General features: G+C 38.4%; 2 protein-coding genes across 4 annotated transcripts in view; both read right to left on the bottom strand.

Moving 5' to 3' along the window:
* LOC139944690 (multidrug resistance-associated protein 1-like) overlaps positions 1–15,259 on the bottom strand; it is a 40,713-nt gene extending 25,454 nt beyond the window's left edge. Inside the window, exons 1-4 of the mRNA XM_071941763.1 lie at positions 15,086–15,259; positions 7,446–7,619; positions 1,548–1,676; positions 637–774 (exon numbers count right to left, since the gene is read on the bottom strand). Of these exons, the coding sequence (XP_071797864.1) occupies positions 637–774; positions 1,548–1,676; positions 7,446–7,619; positions 15,086–15,142 (498 nt within the window). The 5' untranslated portion in view covers positions 15,143–15,259. The remainder of the gene's footprint in view (positions 1–636; positions 775–1,547; positions 1,677–7,445; positions 7,620–15,085) is intronic.
* Positions 15,260–16,102: 843 nt separating this feature from the next.
* On the bottom strand, positions 16,103–23,235 carry LOC139944103 (uncharacterized). 3 transcript variants are annotated; one of them, XR_011786918.1, is made up of 5 exons: positions 22,685–23,235; positions 21,352–21,767; positions 18,711–19,216; positions 17,198–17,363; positions 16,103–16,575 (listed from the first exon to the last, which is right to left on the bottom strand). XR_011786918.1 is itself a non-coding variant. In XM_071941057.1 (2 exons), the coding sequence occupies exons 1-2, from the start codon at positions 23,080–23,082 to the stop codon at positions 21,425–21,427; spliced, it is 741 nt and encodes a 246-aa protein (XP_071797158.1). In that variant the 5' UTR covers positions 23,083–23,235; the 3' UTR covers positions 19,251–21,424. The 3 variants fall into 3 exon arrangements, 1 of the variants encoding a protein (XP_071797158.1); XR_011786917.1 differs by having other exon boundaries at positions 16,103–17,363; XM_071941057.1 differs by lacking the exons at positions 16,103–16,575; positions 17,198–17,363; positions 18,711–19,216 and having other exon boundaries at positions 19,251–21,767.
* Positions 23,236–23,321: the final 86 nt, after the last annotated feature.

The following is a 23,321-nucleotide window of genomic DNA, read 5'->3' on the forward strand; positions in this document are numbered from 1 at the left end:
GTGAAGTATCGTGCTCAAGGACAAAAGTGTCATAACTGGGATTAAATTTTCTTTAATTTACCCAGTCAGTTTCCTGTTTGGTTTATAACTTGATAATTAAAACAAAAAGTCATATCTGGCAATGATGATCCCCTGGCTGCCTCTTCCCAGGTAAACTTGGGTGTGATCCCTGGCTTCACGGCAGTTAAGGGTTGTATGGGTTCTGACTGGCACCCCAAACAAAGATCTCGACTAATTGGGAGACTCTAACATTAGGGCTAGATTCAAGTAGCTAAGTTGGTAGAGTGCTCGCACAATAATCCGCAGGTCATTGGTTCAAGTCCTGCTCTAGTCAAACTGCCTTTAGCTCCTGGGCAATCTCAGTGTCTAGTGAATTAGACATCTGCTCTACATGTAGATTGGCAAAGGTCGTTGCTTGGAATCCCACCCGAGTAATATGCCTGGGATTTGTTTTTCACAGAACTTGGGAAAGTACTTAGTATACAGTGCTCTTACACCTGGAGCAAAAGTATAACCAATTAATATTTGTTATCCCAAATGCAAAATTTAACATCTCATAAGTCCTACTCTAGTAAATTTGTCTTTGTTTAACTGAAGAAAAAAAAAGTTTATCAACAACATTGTATAGATGCGTACCTCTTCAACGGCAAAGATGATTTTAGAGCGGAATTCCACGATGCCACAAATCACAAACAAGAACCAGAAGACAAAGAGAACGCCCGATGAGTGGATCCCTTTAATCCGCTCAGTGTGGATCAGAAAGAACACTAAGATCTAGAGGAAACAAAAAGTATTAATAATAACTTAATTAATAATACTTGGAGGCCCTAACCCTCACAGTCCTACTTTGGTATAATGTGTTACTAAATTTTTCAAGATTTTAGTTTACAATGTGATGGTCAAAACATCTGAATGTTTGTTGTAATCAAACTGTACAAATACATAGGATTCAAAGTGCCTCTAGCCACCTGGCTAGCTCACTGGTCTAGCATTGCAAAAATCGTGGGTTCGAATCCCACCTGAGTGATTTACCTGTGGAATTTTGTGTACAGTGTATGGGAAAGTGCAGTACCTAATACACATCGGTGTACGAGTAAAAAATAGATTATATTCATTATCCCTGGACCCCCATAATATACATTTGAAGGTGTCCATGATTTCAGCAGTTTTGATGGAGTTTGGCAATATTAAACCTAATTGAATTGAAGTTGAAATGTTTTTTTGACTGTGATCTTTCTCTGTGACATTTGACACATTAGCTGTGTCTCAGATCAATGCACAGTGGAAATCTGTGCTTGGTTGCACAATGTATTTTGCTCAGAGTGCTGGGCTAACATTGTGAGTGCTGGGGTCGATTACACAAAAAGGCCTACATAAAGATTTATCTTAACTTAAGATGAGTTGTTTGCCATAGTGATTTGTATTGTGACATCAAACTTTGCTAAGCAATATTTAAGATTGATACAAAGTTAAGATCAATCTTAACTCTTTGTGAAATCAACCCCTTGGCTGGCCCATCAGCACCGCCCACCGTGCTCCTGACATACCATGGTTAATGAAATAAGAGCCGGTGTTACTAAGTATACTGGAGCACTCTGCTGCTTCTGTATGAAGACCTGGGCTACAGTGAAGCTAACATCAACCAGGGGGACAATAATCAATAGCGCACCGAGTAGCTGTAGGATAAATAGAAAAGAAACAGAGCGTATCAGTCACATCAAAGTGGCATGTTCACAACAACAAAAGTTTACAATTGTAAATATGGTTTGTTACACTCAAGGTCATGAAGGCTTAGCTTTTGTGTACTTGGGTTTTTGTCACTTATAATAATTTCTGCAGGTCATCAATCCTCTACAATGAACCCTGGATAATAATGGAGTAATGGATTGTTCAAAAACCCACAAGGCTTATAAAGGGAATTGGTGTATGTTTGAAAACGATTCCTAAAATTAATAGCAAAAAATTAACTTTTTCCCTTTCCCCCCATAATAATATCACATTGTATAATCTTAAAACATACAAAGACAGTTAGAAGTACAGTAGTTTTTTATCTCCCAAAATTTCACAGATTGTGTATTCCAATTATGAATTATTATATCCTTCCTGCGTGGACTAAATCACTCCAGATTTTCAGTGATATCTCAAAACCACAACCACTTTTTGAAATGAAATTTTCACAGGTTAGTTTTATTGACACCTACATTTATAGAGGTTTGAAACAATCAAAAGGTTAAAAAAACAAAACAAAGGTACATATATGTTCCCTTTAACAAACTAACAACCAACTGTTTCATAAATTTTAGTCACTCTTGTTTATGGAGAGGTATTTACACAAGGTACGCTGCTGTCACCCATCATCGAAAGTACCATTCAGTGTATGTTTTGTTATCACCCAAGGCCCCTGTTTGAATGACACTAATAATCAAAATTGATATCTGGACAAGAGCTGTTGTCAATTAACGTAGCTGCATGCTCACAGACATGCAGTAAGCACAAATGAATTCTGCTAAGCAGACAGAAATACAGATACCCGTGATAATATTATCTAACAGGATATTATCTAAGGACTGGTGCTTCCTAAATTTCAATGAGTTTTGCTTAGTGCAAAGTTTTCTGCTAAACCAGGCTGGGTTCACAGAGCGTTGTTTTCGTAGCGTCTTTTGACAGAATCTAATTGGGCGCCATGCTAGTTTTCTGTTGTGCTGGAAGCGATTGTTTACAGTAGCTGTCATCCTTATTGGTCCACACGCAGTTGCTCGCCTATTTGCGGCTTATAGGTCTGATAAAATTCTCATTTCAAATTAGGTTGTCAGTAGGCCTACTGCAACCAAGAGTGGTTGGCAAACAAATTATTTAAATCTGTCTTTGATGATTTTTTTGAGTAAAATGACAAAGTTTCTTGAAATACTGGTGCACACATTCAAAGCTATGGTTTAGAAAATAAATCAACGCACAAATCTTTGAATTGTTTATCAACCTTTACAAGCTGGAGCATCACAATTGCCATGATGTACCACGATTTAATTCTTGTGTGTATACTGGTTGCTTCAATCGCAATGGAAGGTAAGACAATAATGCGCTTCTTTTAAGGGAATGTATACTTTTAATGTTTGGAAACGCTTGATTGTTTTATTCCTAATAACTTTGTTGGAAGGGTAGAAATAATACAAAAAGAAAGTTTGATAAAATCTTGCTGATTTGTCAAAAATTTGCTGAAGTTGGATAAAATCATAAGTCAGCCTTGCATTTTCTCAGAGTGTTTAAGTATTTGAATACTGATAAAAGTCTTTCTCCAGTAGACGAACAGAGCATACTGATCGAAACGTCAAGTTGAAACCAACGGTTCTTTTCAGAACCACCCAAACTCATCAGAGATAGTCATTACATGATGTTACCGCAAACCTTCCCATATCGTATTTCCACCATGCAAAGTTTCAAATCCTACTTACTGATAAAAGTCTTTTAAAAAAAGTTCCCTTTTAAACTTACAGCCGATGCCTGTGTATGTTATGTCGGCGAGGAACCTAATTCTATCAAGGGTAAACCATCTTTAAAGGTTCTACCACAGGAGAACCTGTGTGACTGCACAGAGTTTCGTCCCGGTGGGGTTAACACCAAGCGACAGGCAAAGCCTCATGAAGTAACATTTGGTGAGGAGGGTCATCCAGAAGGTTGGAAGAAAAAAGACTGCATCAATGGTACGGCAGCTTTTTTGCAGGGTTCAAATTTTGTTTGGGAAAATCTACAAAACATTAAAGGAACACCGTTGCCTTGGATCGGACGAGTTGGTCAAAACAACAGCGTTTGTAACCGTTTTTTTATAAAATGCATATGGATGGAAAGATGTTTTAAAAGTAGAGAATTTACCCAAGGCAACGTGTTCCTTTAACCAGACCAAAGATTTTTGTGCAAGACCAGATTCAAATGGAGAAAATCTTTCATTATGAACAAGCATTATATACATGTAAGATTGTAAGAGGACAATTATCACATTTGCCTTAAAGGCACAGGACACTTTGGTACTCAAAATGTCCCTCTTTTTGATTGCTTGTTTTTTTGTCTTATTTTTATACCTACATGTAAAGGGGTTGCTCCTTTGGTAGTAATTTGGTATGCTTTTGGGCGATCCCTACATGTAGGCTTCAGTTTGCTTTTTGATGTCTCTAATTGTTTTCCTAATGTTTTTAAATCATACATTTCTTGTTAATGTTGCTGAGTGTGTGTTTTTGATGCTTTTAAAGCCTAAATGAACAAATAAATAAACAAATAAATAAATTGTCAAAGACCATAAGCACTTGGTGTGTCCCAACGTATGCATAAAAAAAAACCAAGTCTGTGACAATTTGGGCTCAACTGGTCATGATATTTTTGCAACCTTGTTTTGATTGATGATTTTAAAAACTATTTTGTTTAAATAAACAACGCTTTGTTTCCTTTAATATCTCCTTACAGAAGAGGCAACAAAGTCGGGTCAACATCAAGTTACCTCAAAGAGTGGTTTGTAATTTTCTTTTAATTAAAAAGAGCACACTTACAGTTACTTGCATCTGCGTTTTACAAGGTCTTTATGACAGGTGGATTACACATGATACTAATTAAACTCAATCCTTTGTTTTATTTTGAATATGATCATTATATTTGTCTCTCCTTCTGTTTTCAATCTATAAGCCACAAGGAAAACTGAATGGGTAAATTCTTAAATGATTTTGGGTTGAACGAAGACAAATGTTCGGGAGTGCGACTTCAACCAACAACCTACTGTGCCGACGCTGTATCTACATAACCCTATGTTGGTTGTCTCCCTATTTTGTCATTGTCTTGAGGGGGTGCCACCCTAAGGCCATTCAACCATTAGCTGCCGTGTAGCCAGTTACAGGAGTACAGGAATCACACCCAAATTTATGAAACAGCCTGGGCAGCGGCAGCGAGTGTTAAACCTTAAGGGAATGTGACTTTTATGATACAAAGTTATAAACCACAAGCCTTGTTGGGCAAGTGACTTGGTTTTTTTTTATACGTCCATTTTGTTTGTTACACTTTTTTTGCTTATTTTGTGCTTTTTCTCCCTGCTCAGATTTTCACAAACCTTATGCGCTTTTCGACGTAAAAAACTTCCAAAGATTTCACTTATCATATCAGAACAATATCCAGTAATAAACCACAAGGGAAACTGACTGGACCCCTATAGTTTGAAACAACTTAAGATTGATCAAAGAAAATTGACTGGAGCGGGCCTTGAACCTCCAATATTTGAATGTTAAACATGTATGTTTGTTTCACACTCACTAGGGACGGAGCCCAGTCACACTACGCCACCTTGCGAAAATCTGTCCCTGCCCTTAACAAATAAGAAAGGACTGAGCATTCCGTCAATTGGAAAATCATTTCAGTCCTACCCTACAAGATTTGACTATACACTCCATAGCTCAACCAACGTGTACCAGTATGATAAGGTGGTGATGATGGCATTAAACATACAAAATAAGAGCCTCTGCACTGTTGGTAAGTTAGTATTGCTTTAAAGGGTCTGGGTACTTCTGTACGACACTAAACACAATGTCCACAGAGTTACATTAAACTCACACCGTTTGAAGATAATGATGGTAGAAACCAGTTGCTATCAAATATCATCATTAGCATTCAGTGTGCACGACAAAGTTCAGTCTAATTATTTTGCTATGCAAAATTGCTGGCCAAAATCATTCCCTTCTTGAGTACGATGTATACAGCCTGCTGTACTGTCAAGTACATGTAGCTCACCAAGCTATAAGGTAAATCAATTGCAAGAACTTTCGGCAGTTGTCCTGTGTCTTGTTCAGAAGCACAGCTGTTACGAACAGGATTCGAACCCAAAACACAAAATACCTTGCCTACAGACCCATGTCATTGTTTTCTTGTTTGTTTTAGAACTGGGCGGTAATGAAGATCAGATACGCATCGAAGGAAAAACTAGCGAGACCATTCCAGCCTTTCGTGATACTTTTGATGGCTCCGTACAGTACCAGATTGTAATTAATAAAGACAAAATTGAATTTGTTAGACAGGGAGAAACCCATGGCATTAAGTGTATGTCTCCAGATATGACTGATATGACAATTACCCGAATTACAATCTTGACTGAGTCAAATATGACTGTGGTGTTCAAAGGAACCTGCCCAAAAGACTATGAGTTTTTTTCAATAAACTGAAACCATGTTTCATACTGTTAAACACTGATGTCAACAGGTAGCCTTCAGATGCTTTAAAAGAGTGTTTTAAAGAGTCTGTAGTACATTTAGTAATGACTCAGAAAATCAATGTCAATAAAAAACTCTCCTGGAAAGAAGTACAGCAGCTTTGGGTACTATAATGCATTTTTGAGAAACTTTAAATCTTTGAAATAATGCAGTTATGCGAAAATCGAAATTGAATATTTTATATATAAGTGAAATTTTCATGAGTTAGTTTTATTGTAATCTACATTTATATAGGATAGAAAATTTGAAAGGTTCCAAAAACCCAATGTATAGAGTCTGAAGACCCTTTAACAAGGAGGCTGTGTACAATTTATTGGTAGGCTATACATAGTTCACAGCTTCATATATCAGAGTGTAGCGTTGCCTAGGCATATTTCTGGCTCTTTTTTTATATATATCCTTAACCCTTTCAGTGTCTTACCAACTAGACTACTGAGGCTGCCCGGTTGCTAGAGGCAGTTCGAATCCTATGTGATTCAAACATTAGGATTCAAACTGCCTCTAGCTACCGGGCAACTTCAGTAGTCTAAGCTGGTAAGACACTGCTCTAGAATTGCAGGGTCGTGGGTTCATATCCCACCTAAATGACAAGCTGGTGATATTTTTTCACAGGACTCGCGAAAGTACTGAGTATACAGTGCTAGCACACATCGGTGTATGGCTAAAAAAAATAATAATATATTCTTTATCCTCGATGAAAATTTAACATCTTGCACCATTTAGTTTAGTGATCAAATTTATCATGTTCAAAGTGACACATTTTTTATGTTATGTTTTTAATACTTCTAGATGTAATGTGCGGTTGACAGCTTTTTTGGAAATTGCACTATTTAAATCTCTAATTATTGTTGTTCACAGGGCACAGTAGCACCCTCAAGAGTCCTCTTTCCTACTCTGTCAACTCTGTGGCAAAAAAGAACACCTTGTAGCACAAATTTATGTGCTTTCAGATACGTAAAAAAGGCTTCAGGCCTGAAGTCTTTTAATATTATTTGAGTGACAAATTACCTCTTTCTCAAAAACTACAATGTTTTATACTATCAATAGCTCTCCATTGCTTGTTACCAAGCAAAATTTTATACAAGCAATTATTTTGAATAATTACCAAAACTGCCACTGTCCAGTGCATCTAACGCATAGCTTACTGAAAATCAAATGAATGTGCCAGCAGGGGGGATAAATAGGCTTGTAGCATTTGGGGCTGTTTACCATTTTGACTCTGTGAAGTAGAGACACCTGAATGCATCCTTTGTCGTACGTTCTCATGTAGTAGAGATAGAAAGGCAGAGCCAGCCAGAGGTAGAGTAGTGGGAGCCATGACAGCACTGTTTCCTGGAAGCAGGGGGTCAGGTCGGGACTGCTGGAATTCAATAGAGTCGGATCCTACAAAAGAAGTATAAAGAGAAAGAAAAACTGAATTGTGTGACACTTGAGTGAAAATTAATAGAGACAGGCATGTGAGTAACTATCCATTAGAAGAGGAAAAGAGAAAACCAGGCAAGAAAAAAGTAGAAAAGATAATATTCCTAGCGTATACTTTTGTAAAGTGAAGAAAAAGAGAGGAAATCGAAACCCAAAAATAGGAATCAGCTTAAAACAGGAAATCTCACATGCCTGCAGAGTACAATAGCAAGTGCCATATCAACTAATGGAATCTTTTTGATACAGTGCTCTTTTTCATGTTGTTCGGCTGCCAAAAACCTGAATTCTGATTTTGTGTTTGTTTTCACTGCATTTCCACCTGACTGCTTCTGTTACGCTAACGTACATGTATGTGTATTATGTTTCCATTTAGCCTTTGAAAAAAACTCTGCTAGGGTTGATGCGCAAGGCCTTTGACCAACTCAAAACAAGTCCTTTTGATTGGTAAGCAGTTACATATTGCAACAGCTAAATCCCCAACAAAATACAGCTTTTTTGAATGGTGTTTTAGAGGCAAGCACAGCTGGTGCAACGAGAGAGGTTGTCTGGGTCATCAATGGTTGCTAGAATTTAGAAGTGTCCTACAACTGGGCAAACTATATTGTATTCTCTTCATACACATTGTGGATGCTCTAAATTGAAATTGTTGATCTCTCTTCATTATGTTTGCATCTGTTTTTCAAAGCATCATCATAATCAATTTGTGGTTAATAGTACTGCCACATTAGTCTCACACGAAGATGAAAAGAAAAGTTAATGAAAAAAGGGCAAATTGTGTTGAAAGAAAACAAAAGTTTGATTGTTTTTTTGTCATTCCTAAGTCATTATAACATTCTAATGTTTTTAACATTTCTATTTTTTATGAATCTCTGTATTTTAAACTCAATTCAGCTTGTAGCTGCGATGTTTGAATGTCTTTTAATAAACCAATAATAATAATAACAATTATAGTAGGCATTATGGGAAGGTTAATTTCTGCATGGGAATAGGAAAACATGACTTTGTGGTTTTAAGCATAAGAACATTAAGAACATCACCAGTGTTGCGAGAGTCCGAGTGCTATCATCTCATCAAACATTGACGACTTCAGGCCTGTCATGCCTGTATGCTTTGTTTTTGAATAAGAGCGAGGGGCACCAAGGCATTTTCTCTTTTGTAAAGGGTACCCTTATAGGAAATACTTTAACATTTCAAGGGCACTAAGGCAATAACTTGGGGGGTAATTGGAGGCAGTTGCCTTCGCTGCCTCCGTGAAGTATACCCAGCCACATGACTAGTCCAGAACTCTCCTCAAGTTATTTAGTGTCTAAGGGTAACCAATCTCTGACATCTTATGATTGAGTTCAGCCTGTGCGAGTCTACTCCTCCCTGCTTTTTATGGTCGCGAAACTGTTATAAACTTTGGATGGCCCTTTATTGCTATCAAGTACAGAAATGCTAGATGTCAACACTCACTGCCTCTCTTTTTATCATGTGACTGAAGGCTAGGGTGAGAAGGTGATATATGCAAGATGAATGAGGTTGGAGTTCAACTTGAGAGATTGTTTTCACAATAAATGATGGACAGAATCGTTTGTTGACATGTTTGCCTCATCTGTTTGTACAACAAGGGTTATGAGATCATAGAGAAAGGGCCATGTTGAGACTGGATGGTAAACCATAATTGATTAAGTTGTGGATAGAGGACTGCATTTACATGTACCATGGCAGTAGTAAACAGGGTAAGGCAATTTTGTAAGGTATCATTCAGAAAAGTCAGTGTAAAAAAAAAAAATATGGGTGGGTGGGTTAAAAGAAATCAACTGAAAATCGAAATTCAGTTATTTGCAATGTTACTTATATTATGAAACCTCAAAAGAAATACCCAGCAGGCAAACGTCTTCAATTTCATTCCTGTGATTATAATAAACTACAAAGTTGTTTGTCTAAGCCAGAAAAAAACATTAAAAACTACTGGTATTGGAGACCTTTGATCTAACTAACCAGTTCATTTGAGGTACTTTGTTCTTAAAGGCACCTGGAAATAGGATTTTTTTTCTTTTAAACATAAGAGTATATGTTTATTAACAATAAAACAATTTTTTGAGTAATTGTTTGTCACGATTTAAATGTTAAAAAAATTAATTAAGTGCTTGGGGGGTTGACTACGCCTACCCCTTTTGTGACGTAGGAAAAGGAAGACTTTGCCTCGATCAAACATAGACCCCCCTCGATGCGTAGATAAACACACGTGCAAAAGTACATGTAATTCTAAGACGTGAGTTTGTACGCTGCGAAAAAGGTTTTTCTTCTGGCATTTTTCCGGCAATGCCGACCAGGTGTATTGCTGCTGGATGCAGCAAAACAACTAAAGATGGGGTCAGTCTTCATCTGTTTCCTGCAGATCCCAAGTATAGGCGGTTGTGGGCTGCGAAAGTCAGATTAACTAGAGCAAAGTGGTCCGGTCCAACGTCTTTTTCAGCGCTATGCAGCGAACACTTCGAGCCGTCGTGCTTTGAATCCGGGATACACCACTCGTTGACATGATGAGAAGAGCCATTCTTAAACACGACGCCGTCCCAACAATTTTTCCAGCTAGTGGGAAGTCGAAGAAGGTATCTGAAAGACGTGACGAACCCAGAGGAGCATTTGCTAAACGTGAAAAAATTCGGGTAAGTTTGAACTTTGAGGGTATGTTTTTAGCTTTTGCCAAGTGACACGATTTTTTGTTGGTACCGTATGCGATTCACCGTGCGTGCAGGTCATACATGTATGTGACCGTTCGCACATTATACAGCAGCCATAGTGCGTGCATGCAGTCTGCTCTGTGGCCGTATTTCTATAATAATACCTAGGCAGACCCACATCTTACAACCCATTTGGTCACTAAAAAGTCGCATAGTTAAATAAAAATAGCAGCAATAGCTTTTGTAAAAACCACTAGGCGTGCAACATGTTCAAGTTTCAATGTACGTATGTGTGTAAAATCGTGTCTAAATTTGTTTTGATGTGCCATGTTCCCAGACGTAATGTACGGGGGCCTGACTACAAATTTTCTCTTGAAATTTTGCCTTGAATTACGTCACGAACAGCGCTCTTGGGTCGGGGCCTACTCGTAAATTTGTAAATACAATCAAAACTAATATTTTTAAACCTTAGTTAACTTTTCATTCACATTCCTCTCATAAAAACATATACTTTAGTGACAAAAGCTTTATTTAAAAAAAATACCACTTCCAGGTGACTTTAAGTGTATAGAGGCCATTGATTCAATATTTTTTTTTTTTTCATACGTTGACTACACTGACTGGGCCCTAACAGCTAGATGCATGTGTGCCAAATAGCAGGTCCTGACATGCCTGAGGCCCAACAACCATGGAGGAAGCCTTCACCATTGATAAAAAACCTTGTAACCTTACAAAAAGGATTATCATGGTGTTAGATTTGAGGGTAGTAGCATATTTTATTGTGAAAGTGATGACGCTCTGGCACAATGACCCATTTCCTTCATTTCCATTTACTGTTACAGTGCATCACCTTTTTTAGGGAGGCCTATGGCTTCCGACTGACAAAACCAAACAAAAGTATCCAAAAAGTACACAATACAGGGAGACAACAAACATTTTGGCTGGATGGCTCAGTTGGTAAAGCGTCAGCCGTTCTACTAACGGTTGACCCAACATTGAAATATTAAAGGAACACGTTGCCTTTGATCGGTCGAGTTGGTCTTTGAAGTGTTTGAAACCATTTTTATAAAATGCATATGGTTAGAAAGATGTTGTAAAAGTAGAATACAATGATCCACAGAAACATGCCTCGAAATTGCGCAGTTTTCCTTTTACCTCGTCGACTAGCACAGTCGGCCAATTTGGCCGACCGTGTTAGTTCGCACAGTAAAAGGAAAACCACGCAATTTCGAAGCAAACTGTGTGGATCATTGTATTCTACTTTTAAAACATCTTTCCAACCATATGCATTTTTAAAAAATGGTTACAAACGCTTGTTATAGACCAACTCGTCCGATCAAAGGCAACGTGTTCCTTTAATTCAATACAAGACTGGTTACTATAAACAGCAGTTGCCAAACAAGCGTTGTTCAGCACTTCATCTATACATAGACTGTATCTGAAAGTCAGAGTAAAGTTCACACAATAATAACAATCTCAACAAATTCCATAATATTTTTTTAAACAAGGCATCTGCCAAACATGCTATCTTTAGGCAATCTGGTCAGTTTACCTTTGACTTGTAACACAAGAAGGACTAAATATAAACAGAGGTTTTCAATCAAGCATTGTGCACCAATTGACCCATGAGAGTCAGCGACTCAAGTTCACACAGTAATAATAACCAAGGGACAGGCTGAGGGTTTATGTTTTCGCTCGGTCAAAGATAAAGTTTATAGACTTAGCACAGCTTCATTGCATGGTGTGTTTGTATTGTAGCATTGTGTACAGTTAGTCCTGCTGCATATACTATTGTTTACACAAGGGCATTTTTCTTGCAACCACCCCCCCCCCCCCCCCCCCTCAACAAAAATAACAAAAAAACAGAAGCACTCTCAACAAGGGATCAAACAGTTTTAAAGTATTCCTCAAGGATAAGCGTTCAGAGTAAGACCACTGGCCTGGTGATTGGTGATATACATTTAACAATAAGTAAGGATTTGAAGCCTGGAAGCATGCAGAAGTTGAGCTTATTAGTTTGCAGTTAGCTGCCATGTACTGCAACAATCTCTTCTTGAAAGAAATTGTGTTTTTTTGTATGGCTAAAAACTTACACTGGATGACAAGCCAGAGGCCAGTGATTCTAACATTGGGCCAGTAAACTCAAGACTAGACAAGTCCAGTGGTCTTGTTCAAATGTTGACTTTCAGTCTAATTGGTTAACATTCAATTCTGTTTATTAAAAAAGAAATTGTATTAGTCTTTTAATTTTGTTTATTCATTGAACTTGTTTAAATATATTTGATTACACATCCAACACTACAGTAAAATTAATGCCAGTAGGGAAGCAGAAATGTTCATTTCTAAAATAGGGCAAGAACAAATCATTAAAAAAATATAAAAATTGCTTATTGTTTATGTGTTACTTGAAATAAGTAGTAGGAGCCTACATGTTTCATTGTTCAACCGTCGATGGAGTGCTGGCCGGCTTAAGTCCTCCGAATAATTTTAGCCTTGGGTCAATAAACGCACAACTAAACAAGTGTATTGGCCTAACACTTGTAAGAGTAGTAGTGTTTTTTATTGAAAGTTTATGGCTTGGTAAACTTCCAATAATGAACATTGACTTTGTAACAACTCAACATTTTCATCCTTGGCCTTCTGTTTTACATAATTATCAACTCCTGGATTTGTAATTTACAGTGAATACTTTGGCAGGGTCGTGGCCATGTGATTATGATGGATCAAGCAAAAGGCATGGTCCTTTTATCGCACTGATGTCTTCTGCTTCACAGAGGCAACAAAGGCAATAGGCAATTTTTCTAATTTTGTAGAATTAAATTTGTTCGGTCACTGTCTGCTTGGTTTAAAGCCATTGGACACTTTCGGTAAACAGTATTGTCCAAGGCCAACACTTCGTGTATCACAACCTATATATATAAAATAACAAACCTGTGTAAATTAAGGCTCAATCGGTCATCGAAGTCGGGAGTAAATAACGGGAAAACCCACCCTTGTTTCCACACATTTCGCCAGGCCATGACATGTGTTTAAAATTAATTTGTAGTTCTCGATACAAGAATAATGATATTGTTTAAATGTTTTCTCAAAAAGTAAAGCATTTCATGGAATAATATTTCAAAAGAAGTCTTTCACCATTACTTTCTGTAAACCCTGTAAATTATATGTAAATCTGTGAACTTTTTTTTTTTCTGTACCAAAAGTGTATAATGGCTTTAAAGCCATTATACACTTTCGGTAAACAGTATTGTCCAAGTCCCACACTTCGTGTATCACAACTTATATAAAATAACAATCCTGTGGAAATTTAGGCTCAATCGGACCCTTTGGACCCTTTCGGTACAGAGAAAAAAAAAAAAGTTCACAGATTTACAAATAATTTACAGGGTTTTCAGAAAGTAATGGTGAAAGACTTCTTTTGAAATATTAGTCCATGAAATGCTTTACTTTTTGAGAAAACGGTAAAACAATATAAATTCTCGTTAGCGAGAATTACGGATTTGTTATAAACACATGTCATGACACGGCGAAACGCGCGAAAACAGAAGTGGGTTTTCCTGTTATTTTCTCCCGACTCCGATGTCCGATTGAGCCTAAATTTCCACAGGATTATTATTTTATATATAAGTTGTGATACACGAAGTGTGGGACTTGGACAATACTGTTTACCGAAAGTGTATAATGGCTTTAACCTATGGAGAATTTGGATGGATTTCAAGGTTGTGTTCAATTCAACTCAACTGCTGTACATCGTGCCTGTGGCTACCTATGTACATATGTGCTACCTGCATGTGCCATGCTGAGGTGTTCGCTGCATGGGCATGGGCTGGTTGGAGTCGCTCACTGTCACCAAGTGACCAATTCTTGCAAGTTGATGTACTTTATTTAATGTTAATTTAAAGTCACCTGGAAGTGGTATTTTTTCAAAATAAAGCTTTTGTCACTAATATATGTGTTTTGATGAGTGGAATGTGAATAAACAGTTATAAAACCAAGGTTTTAAAAAATCAGTTCTTATGTTATTTACAAATTTAAGAGTAGACCCCGACCCGAGAGGGCGCTGTTCGTGACGTCAATCGAGGCAGACTTTGCCTGTAATGGTTAGAGTAAACACAATTGCAAAGTACTAATGTACAGACCAAGTCGTGAGTTTGTACTTTTCAATGCTGACCAGGTGTATTGCTGCTTAATGCAGAAAAACACTTTTTGAAATGTACCAACTCACGACTTGGACGTACATGTACTTTGCACGTGTGTTTACAATACGCATTGCAGGCAAAGTCTGCCTCGATTGACATCACAAAAGGGGTAGGCGGAGTCAGCCCCCCAAACAACTTTATATATTTTTTAAACATATAAATCGTGACAAACAATTACTAAAAAAATTGTTTTATTGTTCGTAAGCATATACTCTCAGTCTTATATTTGAAAGAAAGAAAAATTCTATTTCCAGGTGACTTTAAACTTAAAGACCAGTATTCTCACTCTTAAATTTTAACTGCAATTATTAAATTTAATGCATGCTTTGATTTGACTTGTTATCCTCAGTACACATGTAATGTATACATTTCCATGTCTTCCTTGGATGTACATGTATTGCGAGGCAAAATGCCAGCCACCGACCATGTTGCTCTTGGAGGACCAACACGCAGTGAAAGTTTACTTCAGGTCGAGTTGACCTCGGACCAAATCATACAAAGTTTAATTCAATTGTTGTCAGAAGAAAGACAAAGTCGGCAAAAACAAAATGTTAATACTTACCCAAAACAGTGAGCCACCACAGAAGTCATTCCAGTCAAGCACTGGTTTATCCTCCATCGTCTTACTAAGTTGCCACCTGCCAGCCAGTCGTTAGTGACTTCTGCAATGCCGACTTAACACTTATTTTGACAAGCACACAGAAATTAGAAACCAAGTCTGCCGCGCACTGCACATGTCCGCATGATGTGTGTGCACATGCCATCAGCAGTGGGCGTGGAATTGTCAGCTGAATAATTACCGTAAACAAACGTGAGCGCCCTCTTTTGACGTGAGCAAGTTTAATTTTTTTGCGAGCAAGAGGGCGCAATCTATGTCGACCATTAATTTTTCTGAAAGAGGAACTTTGTATTTCGAATGAGACAGCCAAGAAGGGGGGAGGGGGGCAATTTTCCCTCTCATAACACCCGAAAGATAGTTATATAGCACCAACCTTTTTGGAGAGGGGGAGGGGGCTTAAAATGACCAAGCTGTCCCCCTTGCTTCATGTTACAAAAAATTAATCCGGGGAAAGGGGGCGAGGAAATTGTTACCCTCTCGAATCTTTGAACAGAACTGCGCACCCTCTCCCCTCCATATTTATGCTAATGCTTTAATTTTTTGAGAGGCACCACAAAACGAGGAAATCACCCTTCAGCCGCCTTCAAAGATAGTTTATAGTGGAAGAGGGTTCAATTACGTTACCCACTCTGATCCCCACCCGAAAAATAGTTGCATAACACCCACCTTCTTACAATAAACATTGAACTGAGGGGACATGGGGGAGGCGTTGCATTAAATAATAAGCCTCTCGTATCTTTGAACATAATAGCAAACCCCCTCCCCTCTATATTTAAAGACTCTACCTTAATTATGCCATTATTGTCCCCCACTACCCTATACTTCTTGAAGTATTCAAGAAACCGACACCTCCCTCACTCGTTTAAGTCTTTGTAAGTCTTTGTAAGTCTTTGTTCCTGAAACAAGGCGGTCTTAATCACTCAAAATAAATACAATCTTTGACACAGAACATTTCTGTTGTCTTCTTTTATTGCACCACGACTCTTTAAAAAACACTTAACAAATCATGTTTTGTAGGCATTTATCCAGCCATTTAACTTTTAAGCTTTCCATTGTACATGTATTGTTTTTGGTCTATTTATGTACTGTAACTTGATGAAAACAAAGATGTCCAATATTAACATTTTGTATGTGTATATACATGTACATTTAGTTCATTCACAAGTCAAGTAAAGTAAGAACAAGTCATACAAGTGAATTTTTGTATCGTCAGAAACAGTAAATTCCCAGAGTAATTAGCCAAAGCAGCAAGAGGTTTTGTTCAAAATAAAAAGACCTCTGTCTTTCAAGACTGATGCTTCGTTCCATCCAGTATTTGTAAAAAAAAAAAAAAAAATAAATAAACCTACGAGTCTTTGTAGTCCACTCCTTTGCCTTATACTTACTTATTTCATTTTGGCAGATTATTCACACCGGAAGAGTCCACTGAAAGGCTGTTGACAAAAATTAATTAACAAAGGCATGTCGATACATAATGCACAGTGACGTACATGTACCCAGAGGGTTGCCCGCCCCCCCCCCCCACCCCCAAAGTTTCTACAATAGCTGTGTAAGCGCAGAATGCCTAGTAACAAGCAGTATGCAAGTGGACAAGCAAAAATTCTGTGCTTATCCATTAAATATGCAGATTCTTTGCCTGTGGTGGCAGAGCCATGAATTTGGGCCACGGTGACCAAGTCATGAGAGTTGTGGGTTCAAATCCCGATCATGACACTCTGTGTTCTTGGAAAAGACACCTCAAGTGGACACTACTGGTAATAACTGTAGTTTTTGAGAAATAAATCATTTCTCACTAAAGTATTAAAATTGAATTAGAGACCTCAGCTGAGGCCTCGAATTCAAGCATCTGAAAGCACACAACTTGTGCACCACAGTGTTTTTTCTTTCATCATTCTCCCGCAACTTCGACAACCTATTAAGCTCAAGTTTTCACGGGTTTGTTATTTTATGCATGTTGAGATACACCAAGGGAGAATACTGGTCTTTGACAATTACCAAAGGTGTCCAGTGATTTTAATAAGAATTGCTTCTTATCATCCAGGATATGACAAGTACCTGCGAGGGTGTAGATGTGTTGATGTGAATCATTATCAACATGTGCACTAATTGGCTGCCGGTGCTGCATACTCCCCAGGAGTTGAGTCGGTTTCAGGAAAGAACAAGGCCCAAAAGAACAGGTGTAGTCATTTCGCGAGGCGCTCGGTAAAACCTTGAAAAGAGCCTAGAAAAAAACATATTGATTCTGGTATTGTATATCCTAAACACAGTTGATAATTCGTTGGCGGTTGAAGATTTTTTTAAAGGCAGAGACAAGATTGTATGAAAAAATTCAACTTGAATTTTAAATTTCCTCTTTGTGCAAAGTGATAGCCAGAGGGGTGTCTTTGTGTCTTTTGGGCTACCTGTTTTAAATTTGGACTCCCTGTAAATGTATTTCAAGTGAACAATTTGGACACCCAGGCAAATTTTCCCAGCAAATTTCGACCCCCTTTTTCCCAAATCCTGGCTACAACCTCGTCTTTATGTGAAGATAAAACTTCCTTAATAAGCCACTTCGGAATGTCGGTGGCACAAGCCTGTTGCTGCTGACAACGGATTTTGTCTATCTCCCGTAACCTTTTGACAATACCCGCTGGTAATGTCAAAAGGTTATTGGAGATAGACATCATGCGTTGTCAGCAGTAACAGACATGCGCAGCTGGAACTCCGAAGTGGCTTGTTTACAGGAACTTACATTTTAAATGGATATCTATAGGTTTGGACATATAAAGGACCAAAGTCTCTATCTCTGTGCTAGCACTTTAACCTCTTTCAAAAAACCAAAGGCGCAGGGAGATCAATATAGATTCCTGGAATAGGGAAACATCTTGACAAATCGCAGGCACATGATAACATTCCTCGAACAGAGGAAGAACAAAAGCAATTTACCTACGTACAAGCAAAACCCCACACAACACTCCAGAAAAAAACAACCCCAAAACTTGCCTAAAGCAAACAAACAATACAAGATGAACAAACACAAACACTAAAACATGTACGACAGAACTAAAAATAATCCACTTACATGCACAGATTAAGAACCAAGAATTCTCAAATTTTACAAAACTGCAAGTTAAATCGTAAACTTGGGATTGTCAAATTTTGAGAAAACTACAACTCTTCGGTTTTGTCTGGAACTTTGCAGAAGTTCTTATGTAAAGATTTCAGTTTGTAATAAAAAGAGAATTTTAAGGGACAATTTTTTTGCACACTTTTGTTTGCCCTGTAGGAAATATTGCCAAGAACAGTACTATCATCTTCAAAATCAAAGCATTTGTAGATGCATCTTTCTTCTGCATGTTTTTTTTTTTGTTTTTTTTTTTGGGGGGGGGGGGGTTATGCATCTTTCTTCTGCTTGTTTTTGGGGGGTTATCACCAGCACCAGTGATAGCACATACTTACATGTACAAAAGCATTATTATTATTATTATTATTTTTTTTTTTTTTGGGGGGGGGGTTCTTTTTCTTGCTCAGTCTCTAGACCAGAAAAACTGAAAAACTCATCTCTCTAATCATTGAATGCACCCACCATTTCTGAACAGCACTGCTCACCCAACACCTACATGTATTCTCAGCACACCAACCACCCTCCAAACTGACTATAGAGTACAGACTGAGACTGCATCCTCCATGAACCCCCATCACAGCATGGCTTTAAAACCAGGTGTTTCAGTACAGGAAACACCTTGGCAGCCCCTCTCACCACCACGTCATCCGCAAGACGTCTTCAGGTGAGTACCATGAGGCACAGCTGAAGACCTCTACCAAGCCTTCCACTCCCCCGCAAACTGCCTCCCGCCAACACCAAGACTAATCTCAGCTCGCTAATCTCAGCTCGCTACAGGATAATTTAATCAGCATATCGCCATTCCTGCAACAGCTAACACTGCCACTGCGGGCACCTTAAACTGCTAAGAGACCGCTATCTCGGCTACAGTAATCGACCAGCAACTCTGCCTTACTGCACTGCCTGATGGCGATACACTGCATGACTTTATTATTAACTGCATTACTGCTTTATCAGGTAACTGCTTCCTATTAGCAAGAAAACAACAGAGGAAATGGCATGTTAGAATATACAGAAACACTTGACTTTTTAATTGGGAAACAATACACAAGAAAACACAACCATTAAATTCATTACTCTACAGTGTAATAAACAATGTGGGAAAGAGTGTTTGTTACTTAATTTGAGAAAAAGTTTACAGACTTGTCAAACTACTCTGGCTTGTACTTAAATTGGCTTTGTCATCATAATCAAAGCAGGCGTGTGGCTGCACATTGAATTACGAACTCTAACTAAGTAACTGCACACACGTGCCCTTCCTCCCGATGAAGAACATGTGCGCGTGCAGTAACTGGGTGAGTGTTAGCCCAGGTAGGACGTCAGCTGAAATTCCGTTCATATATTCATAGTGTCCCTCACTATATTCTCAACGAGTTCACAGCTAACAAATATATCCATGGAAGAAATTATTTCTGAAAATATGTCGAAGTTCTGCACTGGCGATGTGATCATCATGTACCAATTGATAGTGTCAGCCCAAATGCGCATGGCTTGGAGTACAGTGCATTATCTTGCCAATATTCGCCGTCAACTGGGTAGGTGTAAATTGCTCACTGACTATTATTCATCGGCTTAGTGGTTGGATGACGGCGATTTGGCTGCAAATAGTAGACCGCAAGTGATCAGTGCAAGAAAGTGTTTACACGGAAGTAAGTTAGTACACGTTGTGGGAATGGAAAACGCCAGTTTCAATTTTCTTTTCACAAAATATTAACACCAAAGCAGAAAATTCAACAATTTTAAATAATGTGGGCTTGGAGTTCCAACTACAAGGAACTTGTGAGTAAAAGTTCAGATTCCTGAGTTAGGTAGAAATATTTTTAAAAACAGTTAAAACTTTGTTCGCAATGGTTTGGGACCTTTATACCCTGGACTCCGTCGCGTTGTCTGCAACGGAGGAGTCCAACCTGGGCTCATGTGCAGACACAGGCCTGTTTTGCTCACGGCGACACAGCCCCTGTAAGTTTTAAGTTAATTATACATGTAGTTGCTTACATGTAGTCGCCTGTTTGTATATTGGGAGTAATTACATAAAACACTAATTCTTGAACAATTATAAGTAGGGGTTCAGCTGCCAACAATCTAGTTTTGTAAGGTATTTTCGGCTGGTAACTCATTTTCAAACAGCATAAATCTTCTGTGCTCGATATTTGTTATAAAATTGGAGTTTTCAAATGTCATACGCTTTGAGCAACTACAGTGGCATAAATGTGAAATTTGTTTGATCTACTTGATATACACACACAATTACACAAATCCTTTAAAAAATTTAGCCCAATTACAAACACTGCCTTTATACGATTAGCTACAGAAGTATTTCCCATCGAGTATCAATGTACTTGCCAAAGTCATATTTGCAGATTCAGGCATATGGTACAGTAAAGTTATAAAACTAACTTGGAGAAAACCTTTACCGCTGGAATGAAGTTTTTTTTAAAGAAATTCTAAGCAAAACACATGCTGTACAAGGGATATGTGTAAATCTAAAAAATAACAAAATAGTAGTTACATTTGCCAAGTCCTTTTTAAGTGTTTAAAAAACATTGTAATGACACAAAAACAAGAGAATATTACGCCCCAATGTCTGTACAAAAATCATGAAATAAATTGAAATTCCGCAGTCTTGTAACCTGTTTAATTCATTCTTAAGATAGTGTCTAGTTAGCGTTGATCCAGTTAGTGCATTTGCTTAAAACCAATTCTAACCTCAAAAGTAGTTTTCAAAGTAGATTTCAAATGTAAACATAATAGATTATAAAGCACAGGTGAATTGCAAATTAAAAATACAAAACAAAAGTGATATAAGTGACTGACTTTCATATTAATATCTGCTTAACCTGCGGTGATACTTGATGCGGCATACTAAAAAAACATGATTAAAAATGCCACATTTACTATCCAGTTGTTTTCTGTGAACAGTGTTCTTTACAGAAACATATCACAATCCAATTCTGTGTATACAAAACAAGTGTAAAAGCAGTTCTATTTTTGATTTTTTTTTTCTATACTAAACAATAAAAAACAATAACAAATAGTCCTTCGCGATTATTTTGTGAATTAACATGCAATGGAAATTAAAAAGAAAACAATCTATCATTTTGACCTTTGAGTCGGCATCAATGCTCAAGATGATGCAGAAAGGAGGCTCTCTTGTGACTTTATCCACTCAATGGTTTCTATTCTCCTTTGATGGATCCAGAGGGGGAGCGAGAGCGTGAGTGGGAGTGAATCCTCTGTCTCGGTGACTTGGATCCTGACCGAGAACGACTTCTGCTTGGGCTTCGCTTGATGGGTGAACGAGATCGTCTCACAGGGCTGTGGGAGCGATGGCTGTGGGAGCGACGACCATGACTGTGGGATCGGCGACTGTGGCTGTGTGATCGGCGGCTGTGGCTGTGAGATCGCCGACTATGGCTGTGGGAGCGGCTCCTTGAGCGTGATGGCGTCCTTCGTCTTCGACGGCGTGGGGGTGATGATCGTCTTGGAGAGCGGCGAGGGGAAAAGGATCGTGATCGGGACCTGTACAAGAAGTTATCACAAAACAAACAGTTTCAGTACACTCACATTTCCCACTGTGGTAAATAGCGAGGCACATTGCAAAGATCATGCAATAGTTACAAATTTCATCCATCCAGGTTCTCCAACAAATGTCAGTGACAGTTTGTTTCCATCGAGAAAAATCACAAAAGGCCAAGGCCTATATGATATGTAAGAAAAATCGCTCTTAAGGAAAACTGCACCACTGGGTTGACATGCACGATTGTTGATTGTGCACAATATTGTCAAAGGAACTGTGAGGGAAAAAAAGGGAAACAGACTGCTTTTATTCCTACGTTCCCACACAAAAGTACAGACAGTATTTCACTTTTTTCTTTGCAATATCTACCTCATGATTTCTAATTCGTTCGGTCATCAAATAAATAGAAACAAGTGAAAAAACAGGCAAGCGAATTTGGTGTTTGAAATTGTCATATGCCACTTTTCACTCATTTTGTTACCAAAACAAAAATCTCATTGGACCACGGAAACAAAACAAGGTAGGGCCTAAAGAAACAATACTTTTTATGTCATGATTTAAAAAAAACAGCAAAATACAGGATTTTAACTTAAGTTTAACTTTTTTCTGCATCCTACTTCTGTCACCTCTTTTTTCACTCATATTACCAAAAAGGAGTAGCTCATGAAAACATTGTAATTGATTGGTGTATTAGATAACAATTTACTGCAGAAAATTATAAAAAAGACATAACGAATTAAAAAAAAAAAAGTTGTGTTTTTTGTGCCAGGAATTTATTAAACAGTTAATTTTATATCTTCCTCCTTTTTCGCAAGAATGTCCTGGCACATTCTCAGGTCAAAATCAAAAGTAAAATAGAGGGAATCCAGGGGGACTCTCTCTCTGACTGTCCATAGTCTTTTTGAATTTTTTGTTTTACCTTCCTCCACGGCGTCCACCACCGCCACCGTAGCGTCCTCCTCCGCCGCCCCGGTCATTGTATCGATCCCCTCCTCCGTAGCGGCTTCGCTGGGGCCGTTTGTAGTCCGTACTCGGGCGACCATACCGGGCCATCTGAACCCTCAAATCTCTCCCATCCAGCGCAGCTCCGTCCATGCAATCCATCGCATCCTCAGCATCGCGTTTGTCGTAGTATCGAACAAACGCAAAACCCCTGCTCTCTTTTGTGTAGCGATCACGTGGAATATACACGTCGCCTACATCTCCGTAGTTGGAAAAAACTTTACGGAGGTCTTCGACTTTCGTGCGATATGTAAGATTATCTACCTTCAGGGATGTCATGCCCTCAATCTCTGGAGGCCCTCCGCTGTACGACATCTTCTAACAAATACCTCAGTCCTCCAAAATGCTTAAAATTCAAAGAAAATACGAAATAATGGCAGAAGAGTTTCACTTCCTCCTACGGTTTCGTCTTCTTGCACGCTCTGCACGCTTCAAAATGGCGCTGGCTTCGCATTTCGTAAAACTGGTAACACTCGTGCAAGCATCGATAAAAAGCATTGTGTTGCGCCGGGTATCAGCGAAAAACCCATAAGCGTTAACCTTGAGTAAACACC

Source organism: Asterias amurensis, chromosome 11 (assembly GCF_032118995.1).
Source record: "Asterias amurensis chromosome 11, ASM3211899v1".
Classification (NCBI taxonomy): Eukaryota; Metazoa; Echinodermata; class Asteroidea; order Forcipulatida; family Asteriidae; genus Asterias; species Asterias amurensis.